Below are 15,194 nucleotides of genomic sequence, written 5' to 3'. Positions count from 1 at the left end.
TCTTGGCTCACTGTAACCTCTGCCTGCCATGCCAGGTTCAAGCGATTCTCCTGCCTCAGCCTCCCGAGGAGCTGGGATTACAGGCATGTACCACCATGCCCGGCTAATTTTGTATTTTTAGTAGAGATGGAGTTTCACCATGTTGGCCAGGCTGGTCTCGAACTACTGACCTCAGGTGATCCACCCGCCTCAGCTTCTCAAAGTGCTGGGATTACAGGCACCAGCCACCGCACCTGGCCGGGTGTGAGTTTTAAATGGTTCTGAGCAACAGGAAGGTTTTAGGGGATCCCCTAAAGTTGAGGAGAGGCATGGCTTTCCTACAATGACTGTCTTAGACCCTTCGGGAAGCCCTGCCTCTTACAAGATCCCACACTTCTCATTTAGATGGTAAACTGAGGCACAGAGGGGCTAGAGCCTGGAAAACGCCAGAAAGGAGCGAATAACCGATGACACTCGGCAATCAGTGATGGGGGTGTCTACTGGGATTGGGGCCTCGGTATGGGATCAGCCCCCTCTAATGCCTCTACCCCCATCTACCAGACAGAGACGCGAAGAGAGAGACAATATAGTGACAGTGACATGAAGAGAAACAGAATTACTCAAAGCCCAGGAACAAAAACAGACACAGAGACAAAGGCAGAGATAGAAAAAGGCTCGGCGACCCAGAGACAGAGATACAGAGACACAGATCTACTACAATCAGAGTGACATGGCAGTCCCAGAAAGGGCTGCCCCCTGGGGGTACCCGGGTCTGCCCCGTTGGGGGGCACGCCAAGAGCTCCCCCACCCCTCCCCCGTCGTGCCTGGGCCGTGACTTCAGAGCTCGTGCAGATTCTATAAATGGCCAAGAGGCCGCGGGACGTGGGGCGGGGCCGAGTGAGTCATCGCGTGACGTCACCGCCGCCTGGACCTAGCCAGGCCCCGCCCCCCTTCCCGGGCCGCCAGGGGGCGCCGGCCTCAGGTCCTCACATGCGCAGTAGCCACCTGCGGCCCCCCGAGCGCCGCTCAGTTTGGGAGGGATCAGGGAATCTGCGCGTTCGAATCCCGCCCCTGCCAACCTCGAGCTGTGTGACCCGGCCATTCGGCGTTACCTCTCTGTGCCTCGTATAGACTCACCTCATAGGGCGGTCGTGAGGAATGAGTTAACAGCCTCAAAGCGCTTAGTACGTAGCAGGTGCTAATTGTTAGCTCATTTTATGTACTTTCTGTTTTTCCTTTCTTTCTTTCTTTCTTTTTTTCTTTAATAGAAAGGAGGTCTCGCTATGTTGCCCAAGCTGGTCTCAAACTCCTGGGCTCCAGTGATCCTCCCACCTTGGCCTCGTATTTTCGTGTATGTTTGACAAATCGTGACATGCCATCAACTGGCACGTTGCCTTAGCTCAGTGGTTTGCAAACAGGGATGATCTGCTTCCCCCCGCGACCCCAACCAGGGGACATTTGGCAATGTGTGTAGACATTTCTTCTTTTCATTTTTCTTTTTTAGAGACCATGGTCTTTCTATGTTGGCCAGATGGGTCTCAAACTCCTGGGCTCAAGCGATCCTCCCATCTCAGCCTCCTTAGTAGCTGGGACCACAGACTCCTGCCACAGTGCCTCAACATTTCTGTTTATTGGGACCAAGAGAGTGCTACTGGCATCTAGCAGGTAGAGGCCAGGGATGCTGCTTTAAGTTTTTTTTTTTTTTTTTTTGAGACAGAGTCTCGCTCTGTCGCCCAGGCTGGAGTGCAGTGGCGCGATCTGGGCTCACCGCAAGCTCCGCCTCCCGGGTTCACGCCATTCTCCTGCCTCAGCCTCCCCAGTAGCTGGGACTACAGGCGCCCGCCACCTCGCCTGGCTAGTTTTTTGTATTTTTTTTAGTAGAGACGGGGTTTCACCGTGTTAGCCAGGATGGTCTCGATCTCCTGACCTCGTGATCCGCCCGTCTCGGCCTCCCAAAGTGCTGGGATTACAGGCTTGAGCCACCGCGCCCGGCCTGAAGTCTTACAATGAATGCCCAGGACAGCCCCCCAACCATGAAGAATTATCCAGCCTCAGCTGTCCACAGCGTGGAGGTTGAGAAACCCCACCTTAGCCTCATAGTTGAGGTTCATGGAGCATGGTCTCAAATTCTCCTCAGCCCCTGGCCTGCTATGTGACACTGAAAAAGTGATTCCAAGCCCTATGCCTCAGTTTCCCCACCTATAAAGCAAAGTACTTGTATTAATAATAACAGCGTCAGCTGGTCACAGTGGCTCACACCTGTAATCCCAGCACTTTGCAAGGCTGAGGGGGGCAGATCAACTGAGGTCAGGAGTTCAAGACCAGCCTGGCTAACGTGGCAAAACCCCGTCTCTACTAAAAATACAAAAAATAGCCAGGCGTGGTGGCAGGCACCTGTCATCCTAGCTACTTGGGAGGCTGAGGCAGGAGAATTGCCTGAAGCCAGGAGGTGGAGGTTGCAGTGGGCCGAGATTGTGTCACTGCACTCCAGCCTGGAGAATAGCGTGAGACTCTGTCTCCAAATAATAATAATAATAATAACAGTGTCCACCTCTGAAGGTGTCATGATAATTGAGTGGATATATGTACAGAGCTTGGAACATGGCCTGACATAAGGCCATGTCATCTGGCATATTGCAGCCATGTCATTAGCATGTGACCGATAAATTGCATATCCTTAACGTATCATTAGTGTGTGGCAGGTTGCAGATATGTCATCCAAGTGTCACAAACATGGCCTTGCCATGTGGGGCATGATGTGGGCATAGCATCCACTCCTGTGGTCCAGGGGTTAGATCTCGCTAGGTAGGGTTGCTTGAGGAGGACATAGTTCATGGCCTGGGACTTGCCAACAAAGTCACCCTGTGGTTCAAGTGACACACAAGTGGATGGGGAGGGTAAGACCCAGGATGTCTGCTCCCCCAGGTCCTTTTGAGGGGCTGGAGGAGACAGAACTAGGGTGCTGGACCGTCAGCATAAAGAATGCTATGGGCTGGGCATGGTGACTCATGCCTGTAAATCCCAGCATTTTGGGAGGCCAAGGCGGGCAGATTGCTTGAGCCCAGAAATTTGAGACCAGCCTGGGCAACATAGCAAGACCCTATCTCTAAAAATAAAATAAAATTAGCCAGGTTGGTGGCACAAGTCTGTAATTCTAACTACTTGGATGGGCTGAGATGGGAGGATCACTTGAGCCTGGGAGGTCAAGGCTGCAGTGAGCTGTGATTGTGCCACAGCACTCCAGCTGAGAGGACAGAGTGAAACCTTGCCTTAAAAAAAAAGAATGCTATGGCCCGAGTCCCTCTGCTGTGCCGGGCACTGTGCTGGGAATGTAAGAGACATATTTTTCTGATCTTTACAACTCTCTCATGAGGCAAGCACTATCATTACCCCATTTTACAGATGTGGCCATACAGTTCTAGAGAGGAGAAGGGGCTTACCTAAGGCTATAGACTGTTGGCATCTGGAGATAAACCCGGGATGGTGCTCACTAAACTATCATGGATGTCAGTCCTGCCTCAAGACTCCAGAGAGATAAAGAGACCTCAGAGACAAAGAGACTCAGACCCAGCCAGAGGCCCAATGGACAGCGGGAGGGGTGGGTGGAAGAAGGCTGGTCTCTGTCTGACCAAGCCCCCCCAGAATAACGTAGGCTGCCCCCCTAGGTGGAAACAATGACACAATCAGCTCCCAATACCAAGGGCCTGACATCACAAGGGGGGGGAGGCAGCAGAGGTTGGGGGGGTGCCCCGCCCCTTGGCAAGCCCCTACAGCCAATGGAATGGCCTTGGAAGAGACCCGGGCCGCCTCCGGAGCTTCAAAAACGTGTGAGGAGGGAAGAGGGTGCAGACGGAACCTCAGCTGCTGCCTTGGTCCTCAGCTTCAGTACCGCCACTACCCCCCCGCCAGAGCCCACCGGCCAGCATGTCCTCTGCTCACTTCAACCGAGGCCCTGCCTACGGGCTGTCAGCCGAGGTTAAGAACAAGGTAGGGCTGGAGGGCCTCCCTGACCTGGCCCACACGTCCTGCCAGGCCAGAGCCCAGAGCTTGGGGTCCCTTGAACCCCCTCCTGCCTATCCTATGTGACTTGGAAACTGAGAGGGAAAAAGGGAGTGATATGGGATAGGGGCTGCCTGTCTCCCCCTGAACATCCCAGAGCCCCCAGCTATGGTTGGGGGTGGAATAGGGGGGCACACAGCCACACATAAACAGAGGGGGTCAGTCCATTGCAAAGATACCCACCTGATCAGTCTTCTTTTAACCCTTTGTGTTCTTGGGGGGAACAACATGGGGGGAAGATTTTTGATTCTTCCATATCCCCCAGCCTCACAAAGAAATTGGGGAGCGCTTGAGAGCTGGGGTTCCTGGGAGGTGACGCCAGGAAAGTGTGGGAGATCCTGAAGGCAGAGGGGGACGGTGGAGGGCAGGAAGCGGGCCTCAGAAGTGCGGCAGGGGTCTCCTAACTGTGGAGCTAGGAAGATACCTGGACGCCACCTCCATGCTATGGATGGGTAAACAGGTTCGGAGAGGAGAGGCAAATAGCTGGGATCCCAGGTAAAGCAGGTACAGCGCTCGGACCCTGGAGTCACCCCCCATATACCAGGATGGTCTCAGCTTCTTCCAGCTGGAGAACTTGAAGTTTCCAGCTCACTAGAATCGTCCCAACAGCACTGCCGAGGGAGGAGTTCCTGCCCCATTTGACAGAGAGGAACACTGAGACTCAGGGTGGCTTTTCCCAGGGTCCTATGGTGAGGAAGTGGGGGACTAGGTTGGAACCTGGGTCGGGGGATCCTCCGGGCTGGAGGAGGGGGCTGGTTGGGGGGCGGGTTCTCGGGCGGGAGACAGATCCCAGCGCCGCCCTCCTCCCCCCAGCGCCGGCCCCAGAGCCGCGCAGAGCCGCCGCGCCTTATAAGGCGGCCTCGGGGAGCCCAGGCCACGCTATATAAGGGCCGGTTTGCTTTATAAAGCCGGGCTGGTGGTGTGGGGGGCGGCAGAGCCGGGGCCAGGTGAGGGGGCCGCCCCTCCCACCTCCCCCCACCCACCCGGGAGAAGAAAGGGCAGCCCGGTCCCCTAGGGGCTGGGAGTCTGGCTGGACTGTGGCGGAGGGTTCTGGAGAAATGGGAGTGGGGGAGGGGGGGTACGGTGGAGAGAGGGAAAAGCCGGGGAGAGAGGCAGACAGAGATACTGGGAGCCTGAGACACCCTAGGGACAGACGTGGGAGGGCGAGCCAAGAGCGAGATAAGACCTAGACAGGGATGGAGGGGCAGAGAAGGGAGACAGAGCCCCACCCCCGACCCCAGGCAGAAAACCTGGAGACAGAGAAAGACCTAGAGAGGCAGAGATGCAAGACCCAAGAGCCCCGCCCCTGGCCAGAGGGGAATAGCCACCCAGAGAGATGGGGACCCCAAGACTGGGCCAAGGAAAGACATCGCTGGGGAAGAGAGAGACAGAGGAGTCCTGGGGGATAAGGGGTAGAGAGACATACAGACGTGCAAGGGGTGGGGTCTAAAACAGAGGCAAGCCTCTACCCCTAACCGGAGACGGAGCCCTGGAGCCGAAGACCTGGGGGACATGGAGAGACAGAGATGTATGACCAGCACTCCTCTGCAAGCCAGCACCCAGGGGCACCTCCTTAGACTTCCTTCTTCCCTTCCTGAGGTGCCCCTTCTTCCAACAGGGGACGCAGAGGGGGCAGGGCTAGAGGAAGAGAAGCCCCAAGTTTGGCCTGGACGTAAAACCAGGGGACCGGGTGCCACCCCTCTAGCTCAGAGGATCCAGCTCCCCACACCCCACCCCTTGTCTACATTCCCTGGTGCCAAACCTCAGAATGCCCGGAATGGCCCCCTGGGCAGGTGCCACCTCAGCCCTGGCTCTCAGCCCTCCCCAGCCCCCACCCTCCCAACTGGGTGATCTGGGGCAAAATTGCCTTAGTTGGGAAGAACGAGGGAGATCAGGCTCTAGGAGGCTCGGATAGGACCCAGGGAGCCCAGGCTGCCCTCACTGCATCCTCACCCCTTTCTCTGTGCCCCCCGCCCCAGCTGGCCCAGAAGTACGACCACCAGCGGGAGCAGGAGCTGAGAGAGTGGATCGAGGGGGTGACAGGCCGTCGCATCGGCAACAACTTCATGGACGGCCTCAAAGACGGCATCATTCTTTGCGAGTGAGTGAGGCTCTCAAAGCCCAGACCCTGCACCCCCGGCAACTCCATGCAGCCCCCTCAACCCCCAAAACAACCATGATCCTGGAACTGAGTTGAACACTTTCTATTGGATACCTTTGGGGTGGCCAGTAATCACTGCGCCCATTTAACAGGCACAGAAAACAGGCTCAGTTAGGTGAAATGCATTATACCAGGTCCCACGCTGTTTCAAAGGAAATGACTCCAGAATCTTAACCACCATGCTATACAGGGTAGACCCATCTATGGCCGCCAGAGTCCCCAGAAAGAGCAGTCACAGCTAAAAGGCAGCAGTCAACAGCCGTTCATGGCTGGCTTGGTGACATAAGGAGAGATGTGCGGCAATAACTAAAGTAGGCCCTGGTTTTCTTTCTGGATTTCGTTTTGTTTTGTTTTTTGAGATACAGTCTTGTTCTGCTGCCCAGGCTGCAGTGCAGAGGCACGATCTTGGCTCACTGCAACCTCTGCCTCCTGGGTTCAAGTGATTCTCCTGCCTCAGCCTCCCCAGTAGCTGGGATTACAGGCACACACCACCATGTCTGGCTAATTTTCGTAATTTTTTTTTTTAGTAGAGATGGGGTTTCACCATGTTGGCCAGGATGGTTTTGAACTCCTGACCTCAACTGATCCACCTACCTCGGCCTCCCAAAGTGCTGGGATTACAGGCACGCACTACCATGCCCAGCTAATTTTTGTATTTTTGTTTTTTTAGTAGAGACAGGGTTTCGCCATGTTGACCAGGCTGGTCTCGAACTCCTGACCTCAAGTGAGCCACCTGCCTCAGCCTCCCAAAGTGCTGAGATTACAGGCATGAGCCACCTCGCCCAACCATCTTTTTTTTTTTTTTTTTTTTTTTTTTTTGAGATGGAGTCTTGCTCTGTCACCCAGGCTGGAGTGCAGTGGCACAATCTCAGCTCACTGCAACCTCTGCTCTCCGGGTTCAAGTGATTCTCATGCCTCAGCCTCCTGAGCAGCTGGGATTACAGGCACCCACCACCTCGCCCGGCTAACTTTTGTATTTTTAGTAGAGATGGGGTTTTGCCATGTTGGCCTGGCTGGTCTCGAACTCCTGACCTCAAGTGATCTGCCCACCTTAGCCTCCCAAAGTGCTGGGATTACAGGCATGAACCACTGCACCCTGCTGGCCCTGGTTTTCTCCTCTCCTCAAAACCTCATCGCTGAGGGAGGTGAAAACCCTAACAGCTCCCAAGCCCCAGTCCCACTGCAATCTTAATGCTTGGTAGGGCCCTAAACCCAATCTGGGCCCGATCTGCATTTGAGTCTGACACAGGGCAGAGTGACTGTGAGTGTGATCGGGAAGACTTTGAAGGTGCAGCCTCATCAAGTCCTAGATGCTGGGAAGAAGAGGTGTCAGGGGTGTTTTACCTTGTTCCATTCCCATTCACTAGGAACAAAGAATTGGCGGGTGGGGAGGTGGGCACACTGGTGTCCCAGCTCAGACAGAGGACTGCTCAGACGTCAAACAGTGCAGTCCCAGCTTGGGCAACATAGTGAGATCCCATCTCTACAAAAAATTTTTGTTTTGATTAGCTGGGCATGGTGGCATGCACCTGTGGTCCCAGCTACCCGGGAGGCTGAGGTGGGAGGATCGCTTGAGCCCTGGAGGTCAAGGCTGCAGTGAGCTATGATCACGCCACTGCACTCCAGCCTGGGTGACAGTGAAACCCTGTCTCAAAAAAAAAAAAAAAAGACCTAATGTAAATGACGAGTTGATGGGTGCAGCAAACCAACATGGCACTTGTATACCTATGTATCAAACCTGCACGTTGTGCACATGTACCCTAAAACTTAAAGTATAAAAAAAAAAAAGAGTGGGCCGCGTGCGGTGGCTCACGCCTGTAATCCCAGCACTTTGGGAGGCCGAGGCGGGCGGATCATGAGATCAGGAGATCGAGACCATACTGGCTAACATGGTGAAACCCCATCTCTTTTTTTTTTTTTTTGAGACGGAGTCTCGCTCTGTCGCCCAGGCTGGAGTGCAGTGGCCGGATCTCAGCTCACTGCAAGCTCCGCCTCCCGGGTTTATGCCATTCTCCTGCCTCAGCCTCCCAAGTAGCTGGGACTACAGGTGCCCGCCAACTCGCCTGGCTAGTTTTTTGTATTTTTTAGTAGAGACGGGGTTTCGCCGTGTTAGCTAGGTTGGTCTCGATCTCCTGACCTCGCGATCCACCCGTCTCGGCCTCCCAAAGTGCTGGGATTACAGGCTTGAGCCACCGCGCCCGGCCTGTGAAACCCCATCTCTACTAAAAACACAAAAAATTAGCTGGGCGTGTTGGCAGGTGCTTGTAGTCCCAGCTACTCAGGAGGCTGAGGCAGGAAAATGGCGTGAACCCGGGAGGCAGAGCTTGCAGTGAGCCGAGATCACACGACTGCACTCCAGCCTGGGTGACAGGGCGAGGCTCCCGTCTCAAAAAAAAAAAACAAAAGTGTAGTGCAGTCACCCACGCAGTCAGTCATTCACTCATTCATTCATTCATTCATTCATGCAAGAAGCATTTATGAGTTCCTGCTGTGTGCCAGTCTCTGGTCCAGGCATTGGGAACTGCGAACAGAACAGACTCGACTGAGAGCTCAAAGACTTTTAGTCCTAGTTGAAGAGGTCAATCAAATCATTGATCAGATAATCACAGACTTGTCTGTTCTGGGGAAAATTCAAGCGGAAGGGAAGCTGGGAGGGTCAGGTGTATCAGACGTCTGCGGGTGGAGGGTGTGCAGTTTCCTAGAGTGTGGTCTGGGAGGCCTCTCTCTGAAGAGGTGACAATTGAACAGAACCTTGGATGAAGTGAGGGAGGACTCAGGGGACCTGAGAGAAGAGTGAGCAAAGCAGAGGGGGGCCGCCAGTGCAGAGGCCTGAGATAGGAGCGTGCTTGGGGTGTTCCAAGAAACAAAGAGGAGGCTGGTGTGACGAGCACCAAATGATTGAGTAGAAGTCGAGATGAAGTCGCAGAGTGAACTGAGAGCCTTTTATTTCATTTATTTATTTATTTAGAGACAGAGTCTTGCTCTGGTGCCCGGGCTGGAGTACAGTGGAGCAATCATAGCTCACTACAGCCTCCACTTCCTAGGCTCAATTGATCCTCTCACCCCAGCCTCTTCAGTCCTAGCCTTCTCAGTAGCTGGGACTACAGGCGCACATCACCAAGCCCGCTGAAGTTTTCGGGATTTTCTTTTTGTAGAGACGTGGGTCTCACCATGTTGCCCAGGCTGATCTCAAACTCCTAGGCTCAAATCATCCTCCTGTCTCGGCCTCCCAAAGCACCGGGATTACAGGTGTGAGCCACTGCACCCCGTTCTACAGAGGGCCTTTTAGTCATGCAGAGGACTTAGGATTTCATTCTGAAGAAATGAAATCCTCCAGGGAGACTCCTGTCTCCCTGTGGTGACTCACACCTGTAATCCCAGCACTTTGGGAGGCTGAGGTGGGGGTATCACTTGAGGTCAGGAGTTCAAAACCAACCTGACCAACATGATGAAACCCCGTCTCTACTAAGAATACAAAAATTAGGCCGGGCACGGTGGCTCACGCCTGTAATTCCAGCATTTTGGGAGGCCAAGACAGGCGGATCACGAGGTCAGGAGATCGAGACCATCCTGGCCAACACGGTGAAACCCTGTCTCTACTAAAAACACAAAAAATTAGTCAGGCACGGTGGTGGGCGCCTGTAGTCCCAGCTATTCGGGAGGCTGAGGCAGGAGAATGTTGTGAACCCGGAAGGCAGAGCTTGCAGTGAGCCGAGATCGCGCCACTGCACTCCAGCCTGGACGACAGAGTGAGACTCTGCCTCAAAAAAAAAAAAAAAAAGAATACAAAAATTAGTGGAGCGTGGTGGTGGGCACCTGTAATTCCAACTGCTTGGGAGGCTGAAGCAGGAAAATTGCTTGAACCCAGGAGGCAGAGGTTGCAGTGAGCCGAGATCGCGCCACTGCACTCCAGCCTGGGCGACAGAGCAAGACTCCGTCTCGGAAAAAAAAAAAAAAAATCTGGCTGCTGGATGAAGAAGGGTGGGTCTGTAGGGGACGAAGTGGAAGTTGGGAGCCCATTACAAGAGGCCAGGAAACAGACTCTGGTGGCTGAGACCCAGGTGAAGGTGGCAGGGAGCCATGAGTGGGCTTCTGGACCCATTAAAAGGCAGAGCCAAAGAACTTTCGAGGGACTGGATATGAGGCTGAGAGAAGGAGAAAGCAGGAGTTGGGGGCAAGTCCAAGGGCTCTAGCTGAGCACCTAGAAGTGGGCACTGCTAGGCAGGGAAGGTGGAGGGAGGGGGGAGTCTGGAGGAGGAAGCTGCATGTCAGGAGTCTGGAGCAGGGTGAGTTTGATTTGAGACACCCAGATACCCATGGAGAGAGCTGGATGAGATGGCGAGAAACACAGGCTGCAGGGAAATGAGGGAGTTGCTGGCATACGGAGGTACCTAAAGTCAAGAGACTGAATGAGGCCAGGTGCTGTCGCTCATGCCTGTAATCCCAGTATTTTGGGAGGCCGAGGCAGGAGGATCACTTGAGCCCAGGAGTTCGAGACCAGCTTGGGCTATACAGTGAAACCCCATCTCTACAAAAAAAAAAAAAAAAAAAAAAAGATAGCCAGGCATGGTGGTGCGCACCTGTGATCCCAGCTACCTGGAAGACTGTGGGAGGATTGCTGGAGCCTGGGAAGTTGAGGCTGCAGTGAGCTGTGATTGCACCACTGCACTCCAGCCTGGGCAACAGAGCCAGACCCTGCATTTAAAAAAAAAAAAGATGAGATCATTAAAGGAGTGAATCAGAGAAGAGGCCCCTGCTGTCTACAAGAGAAAAGGATGCTGAGACACGCCTGCCAGAGAGGCTTGGGAGATCCTGGAGATTGAGACACAGCTTGGATAAGCAGGCTTTCTGACTGGCACCTGAGTCTAGCTCCTTGGCATCAGCGTCCCATTTGTGTGTGTGCTTGAGTGGTTTGGAGGGGCTGCAGCTGAGAGCTGACTACAGGGAGAAGTGACACTAAGGTATGGCATGGCCCCTTGTGGTCATCCTGTCACCCTCCTCCTGCTGGGCTGGGCTAGAGAGTGGGGGTGGAGGACACCTTTCTTTTTTTTTTTTTTTGGAAACGGAGTCTCGCTCTGTTGCCAGGCTGGAGTGCAGTGTTGCAATCTCAGCTCACTGCAACCTCCGCCTCCCGGGTTCAAGTGATTCTCTTGCCTCAGCCTCCTTAGTAGCTGGGATTACAAGCATGCATCACCACGCCCTGCTAATTTTTGTATTTTTAGTAGAGATGGGTTTCACCATGTTAGCCAGGATAGTCTCACTCTCCTGACCTCGTGATCCGCCCGCCTTGGCCTCCCAAAGCGCTGGGATTACAGGCGTGAGCCACCGCGCCCAGCCCTGGGGGGACACCTTTTTACTTCCTCCCCTCTCTTCTCAGATTCATCAATAAGCTGCAGCCAGGCTCTGTGAGGAAGATCAATGAGTCAACCCAAAATTGGCACCAGGTGAGCCCAGACCCAACTCTTCCATCCTTTCCCACAAGCCCTCAGACCTCCCCCCTCCCCCAGTGACCACAACCTGCCCCCCTCTAGCTGGAGAACATCGGCAACTTCATCAAGGCCATCACCAAGTATGGGGTAAAGCCCCATGACATCTTTGAGGCCAACGACCTGTTTGAGAACACCAACCATACACAGGTGCAGTCCACCCTTCTGGCCTTGGCCAGCATGGTGAGTGTGGGTGCAGGCTGGGCAGGGGGCGGTGGGCAGCACGTGTGGCCACTTGTGCCCCTGAGCCCAGTGAAGGTGGCTGGCGGGCAGGGATGGGGATGGGGGAGCAGGTGCTGTCAACAGCATCCAAGGGGGCCGGGTGCGGTGGCTCACACCTGTAATCCCAGCACTTTGGGAGGCCGAGGTGAGCGGATTGCTTGAGGTCGGGAGTTTGAGACCAGCCTGGTTTCACCAACATGGTGAAATCCCATCTCGACTAAAAATACAAAAATTAGCTAGGCGTGGTGGCACACGCCTGTAATCCCAGTTACTTGGGAGGCTGAGGCAGGAGAATCGCTTGAACCTGGAAGGCAGAGGCTGCAGTGAGCCGAGATTGTGTCACTGCCCAGTCTGGGTGACAGAGTAAGACTCCCTCTCGAAAAAAAACAGTGTCCAAGGGGACTGTGCAGCCTGGAGACCCCCTCGTCAGTCCCTACTTTCCCTGCCCCACCCAGGCCAAGACGAAAGGAAACAAGGTGAATGTGGGGGTGAAGTACGCAGAGAAGCAGGAGCGGAAATTCGAGCCGGAGAAGCTAAGAGAAGGGCGGAACATCATCGGGTTGCAGGTACTGCCCTGTCCTCATTGAGCAGAGGTTATAGAAGCCAGGAGCGCATCCTGGTGTCTGAAGGCTTTTGGGGACAGGATGTTTGGCATTAACTATACTATAGGTTGGGTAATGTGCTTATCCACACCTTCCATTCACAAACTCACTCTGCCAACAACCCTAGCAGAGAGGTGCTTGTTCTCACCATACCCTTTCCACAGATGAGAAAACTGAGGCTTGGAGAAACTGTCTCTCTTTTGCCCAGATCTTCCAGCTGATGCGTGACAGGCTGGGACTTGAATGCTAGAAGTCAGTCATGTGATAGGCCCACTCTGGGCCTCAGTTTCCAGTCTCAAAATGGTGCCTCAGGCGGGGTGCAGTGGCTCACACCTGTAATTCCAGCACTTTGGGAGGCTGAGGCAGGAGGATTACTTGAGGTCAGGTGTTTCAGACCAGCCTGGGCACCACCATCTCTACAACAAATTTAAGAGTTTAGCCAAATGTAGTGGTGTCTGCCTGTGGTCCCAGTTACTTGGGAGGCTGAAGCAGGAGAATCACTTGAGCACAGGAGTTCAAGGTTACAATGATTGCATCATTGGACTCCAGCCTGGGTGACAGAGTGAGACCCTGTCTCTAAAAAATGAAAATGGGCCGGGTGTGGTGGCTCACACCTGTAATCCCAGCACTTTGCGAGGCCAAGGCAGAAGGATGCCTTGAAGTCAGGAGTTCGAGGCCAGCTTGGCCAACATGGTGAAACCCTGTCTCTACCAAAAATATAAAAATTAGCCAGCGTGGCGGTGCATGCCTGTAGTCCCAGCTACCGGGAGACTGAGGCAGGAAAATTGCTTGAACTTAGGAACAAATGAGATGCTGTCTCAAATAAAATAAAATAAAACAAAAAAATAGAACAAAGTAAAATATAAAAATAAAATAAAAAATGGGCTGGGTGCAGTGGCTTACCCCTGTAATCCCAGCACATTGGGAGGTTGAGGCGGCTGGATCACCTGAGGTCAGGAGTTCGAAACCAGCCTGGCCAACATGGTGAAACCCCATTTCTACTAAAAATACAAAAAATTATCCGGGCATAGTGATGCCCACCTGTGATCCTGGCTACTCCGGAGGCTGAGGCAGAATTGCTTGAACCTGGGAGATGGAGGTTGCAGTGAGCTGAGATCATGCCACTGCACTCTAGCCTGGGCAACAGAGCAAGACTCCGTCTCAAATATATATATATAAAATGTTGCCGGGCGCAGTGTCTCAAGTCTGTAATCCCAGCATTTTGGGAGGCCGAGACGGGCGGATCACGAGGTCAGGAGATCAAGACCATCCTGGCTAACATGGTGAAACCCCATCTCTACTAAAAAAAATACCAAAAACTAGCCAGGCGTGGTAGTGGGTGCCTATAGTCCCAGCTACTCAGGAGGCTGAGGCAGGAGAATGGCATAAACCCGGGAGGCGGAGCTTGCAGTGAGCTGAGATCCAGCCACTGCACTCCAGCCTGGGCGACAGAGCAAGACTCCGTCTCAAAAAAAAAAAATGTTAAAGCAGTGCCTCACCCTCTCACATCAGCTACGCCTAGTGGCCCATGATGAGGTCTGTAATTATTGGTGTGATTCTCCTTCTGGCTTCCTAGATGGGCACCAACAAGTTTGCCAGCCAGCAGGGCATGACGGCCTACGGCACCCGGCGCCACCTCTACGACCCCAAGCTGGGCACGGACCAGCCTCTGGACCAGGCGACCATCAGCCTGCAGATGGGCACCAACAAAGGAGCCAGCCAGGTGAGTGGGGGCCCCCGGGGCACGCCGTCAAGGCCCGGGACACTGGTCACCCCATGGCCTGACTACATCACCCTTCGCAGGCTGGCATGACCGCGCCAGGGACCAAGCGGCAGATCTTCGAGCCGGGGCTGGGCATGGAGCACTGCGACACGCTCAATGTCAGCCTGCAGATGGGCAGCAACAAGGGCGCCTCGCAGCGGGGCATGACGGTGTATGGGCTGCCACGCCAGGTCTACGACCCCAAGTACTGTCTGACGCCCGAGTACCCGGAGCTGGGCGAGCCCGCCCACAACCACCACGCACATAACTACTACAATTCCGCCTAGGGCCACGAGGCCTTCCCTGTTTTCCCCCCAAGGGAGGCTGCTGCTGCTCTTGGCTGGATCCAGCCAGATCCAGCCGACCCCCTCTCCCTGCATGGCATCCTCCAGCCCCTGTAGAACTCAACCTCGACAGGGTTAGAGTTTGGAGAGAGCAGACTGGGAGACTGGGGGGCCCACTAGGGGGAAGGGGACCCTCCGCTCTCTAGTGCTACAGGGTCCAACATAGAGCCGGGTGTCCCCAACAGCGCCCAAAGGACGCACTGAGCAAAGCTATTCCAGCTGTCCCCCCACTCCCTCACAAGTGGGTACCCCCAGGACCAGAAGCTCCCCCAGCAAAGCCCCCAGAGCCCAGGCTCGGCCTGCCCCCACCCATCCCCGTAGTGGGAGCAAACTGCATGCCCAGAGACCCAGCGGACACACGCGGTTTGGTTTGCAGCGACTGGCGTACTGTGTGGATGTGACAGCAGCGTTTGTAACGCGAGCACTTTCTTTTTTTTTTCTATTTCACTGGAGCACAATAAATGGCTGTAAAATCTCCTGAGGCCTCAGAGCTGCTCTGTTTTGGATACGCTGCGTATCCCGCACACACATCTGCACACACACATGCCCACACACACCCTAAGATGCACATACACACTC

General features: G+C 54.4%; 1 protein-coding gene across 2 annotated transcripts; it reads left to right on the top strand.

Annotated features, from left to right (window-relative positions):
* The first annotated feature begins 3,700 nt into the window (after positions 1 to 3,700).
* CNN1 (calponin 1) lies at positions 3,701 to 15,092 on the top strand. 2 transcript variants are annotated; one of them, XM_033196079.1, is made up of 7 exons: positions 3,701 to 3,966; positions 6,018 to 6,139; positions 11,577 to 11,643; positions 11,731 to 11,868; positions 12,363 to 12,473; positions 14,086 to 14,232; positions 14,313 to 15,092. In XM_033196079.1, exons 1-7 carry the CDS (start codon positions 3,904 to 3,906, stop codon positions 14,556 to 14,558), a joined length of 894 nt encoding a protein of 297 aa, XP_033051970.1. In that variant the 5' UTR covers positions 3,701 to 3,903; the 3' UTR covers positions 14,559 to 15,092. The 2 variants fall into 2 exon arrangements, with proteins under 2 accessions (XP_033051970.1, XP_033051971.1); XM_033196080.1 differs by lacking the exon at positions 3,701 to 3,966 and adding an exon at positions 4,866 to 4,985.
* Positions 15,093 to 15,194: the final 102 nt, after the last annotated feature.

This window comes from Trachypithecus francoisi, unplaced genomic scaffold, assembly GCF_009764315.1.
Source record: "Trachypithecus francoisi isolate TF-2019V2 unplaced genomic scaffold, Tfra_2.0 Lachesis_group5, whole genome shotgun sequence".
In the NCBI taxonomy this organism is placed as follows: Eukaryota; Metazoa; Chordata; class Mammalia; order Primates; family Cercopithecidae; genus Trachypithecus; species Trachypithecus francoisi.
This window is presented reverse-complemented; position numbering and strand designations above follow the sequence as displayed.

Excerpts from the sequence above, each read along its gene's own strand:
- CNN1 (XM_033196079.1), top strand. The coding sequence starts at position 3,904 with ATGTCCTCTGCTCACTTCAACCGAGGCCCTGCCTACGGGCTGTCAGCC. Across the intron at positions 6,140-11,576 it reads GACGGCATCATTCTTTGCGA|ATTCATCAATAAGCTGCAGC; the intron begins GTGAGTGAGGCT and ends CTCTCTTCTCAG. Across the intron at positions 11,644-11,730 it reads CAACCCAAAATTGGCACCAG|CTGGAGAACATCGGCAACTT; the intron begins GTGAGCCCAGAC and ends GCCCCCCTCTAG.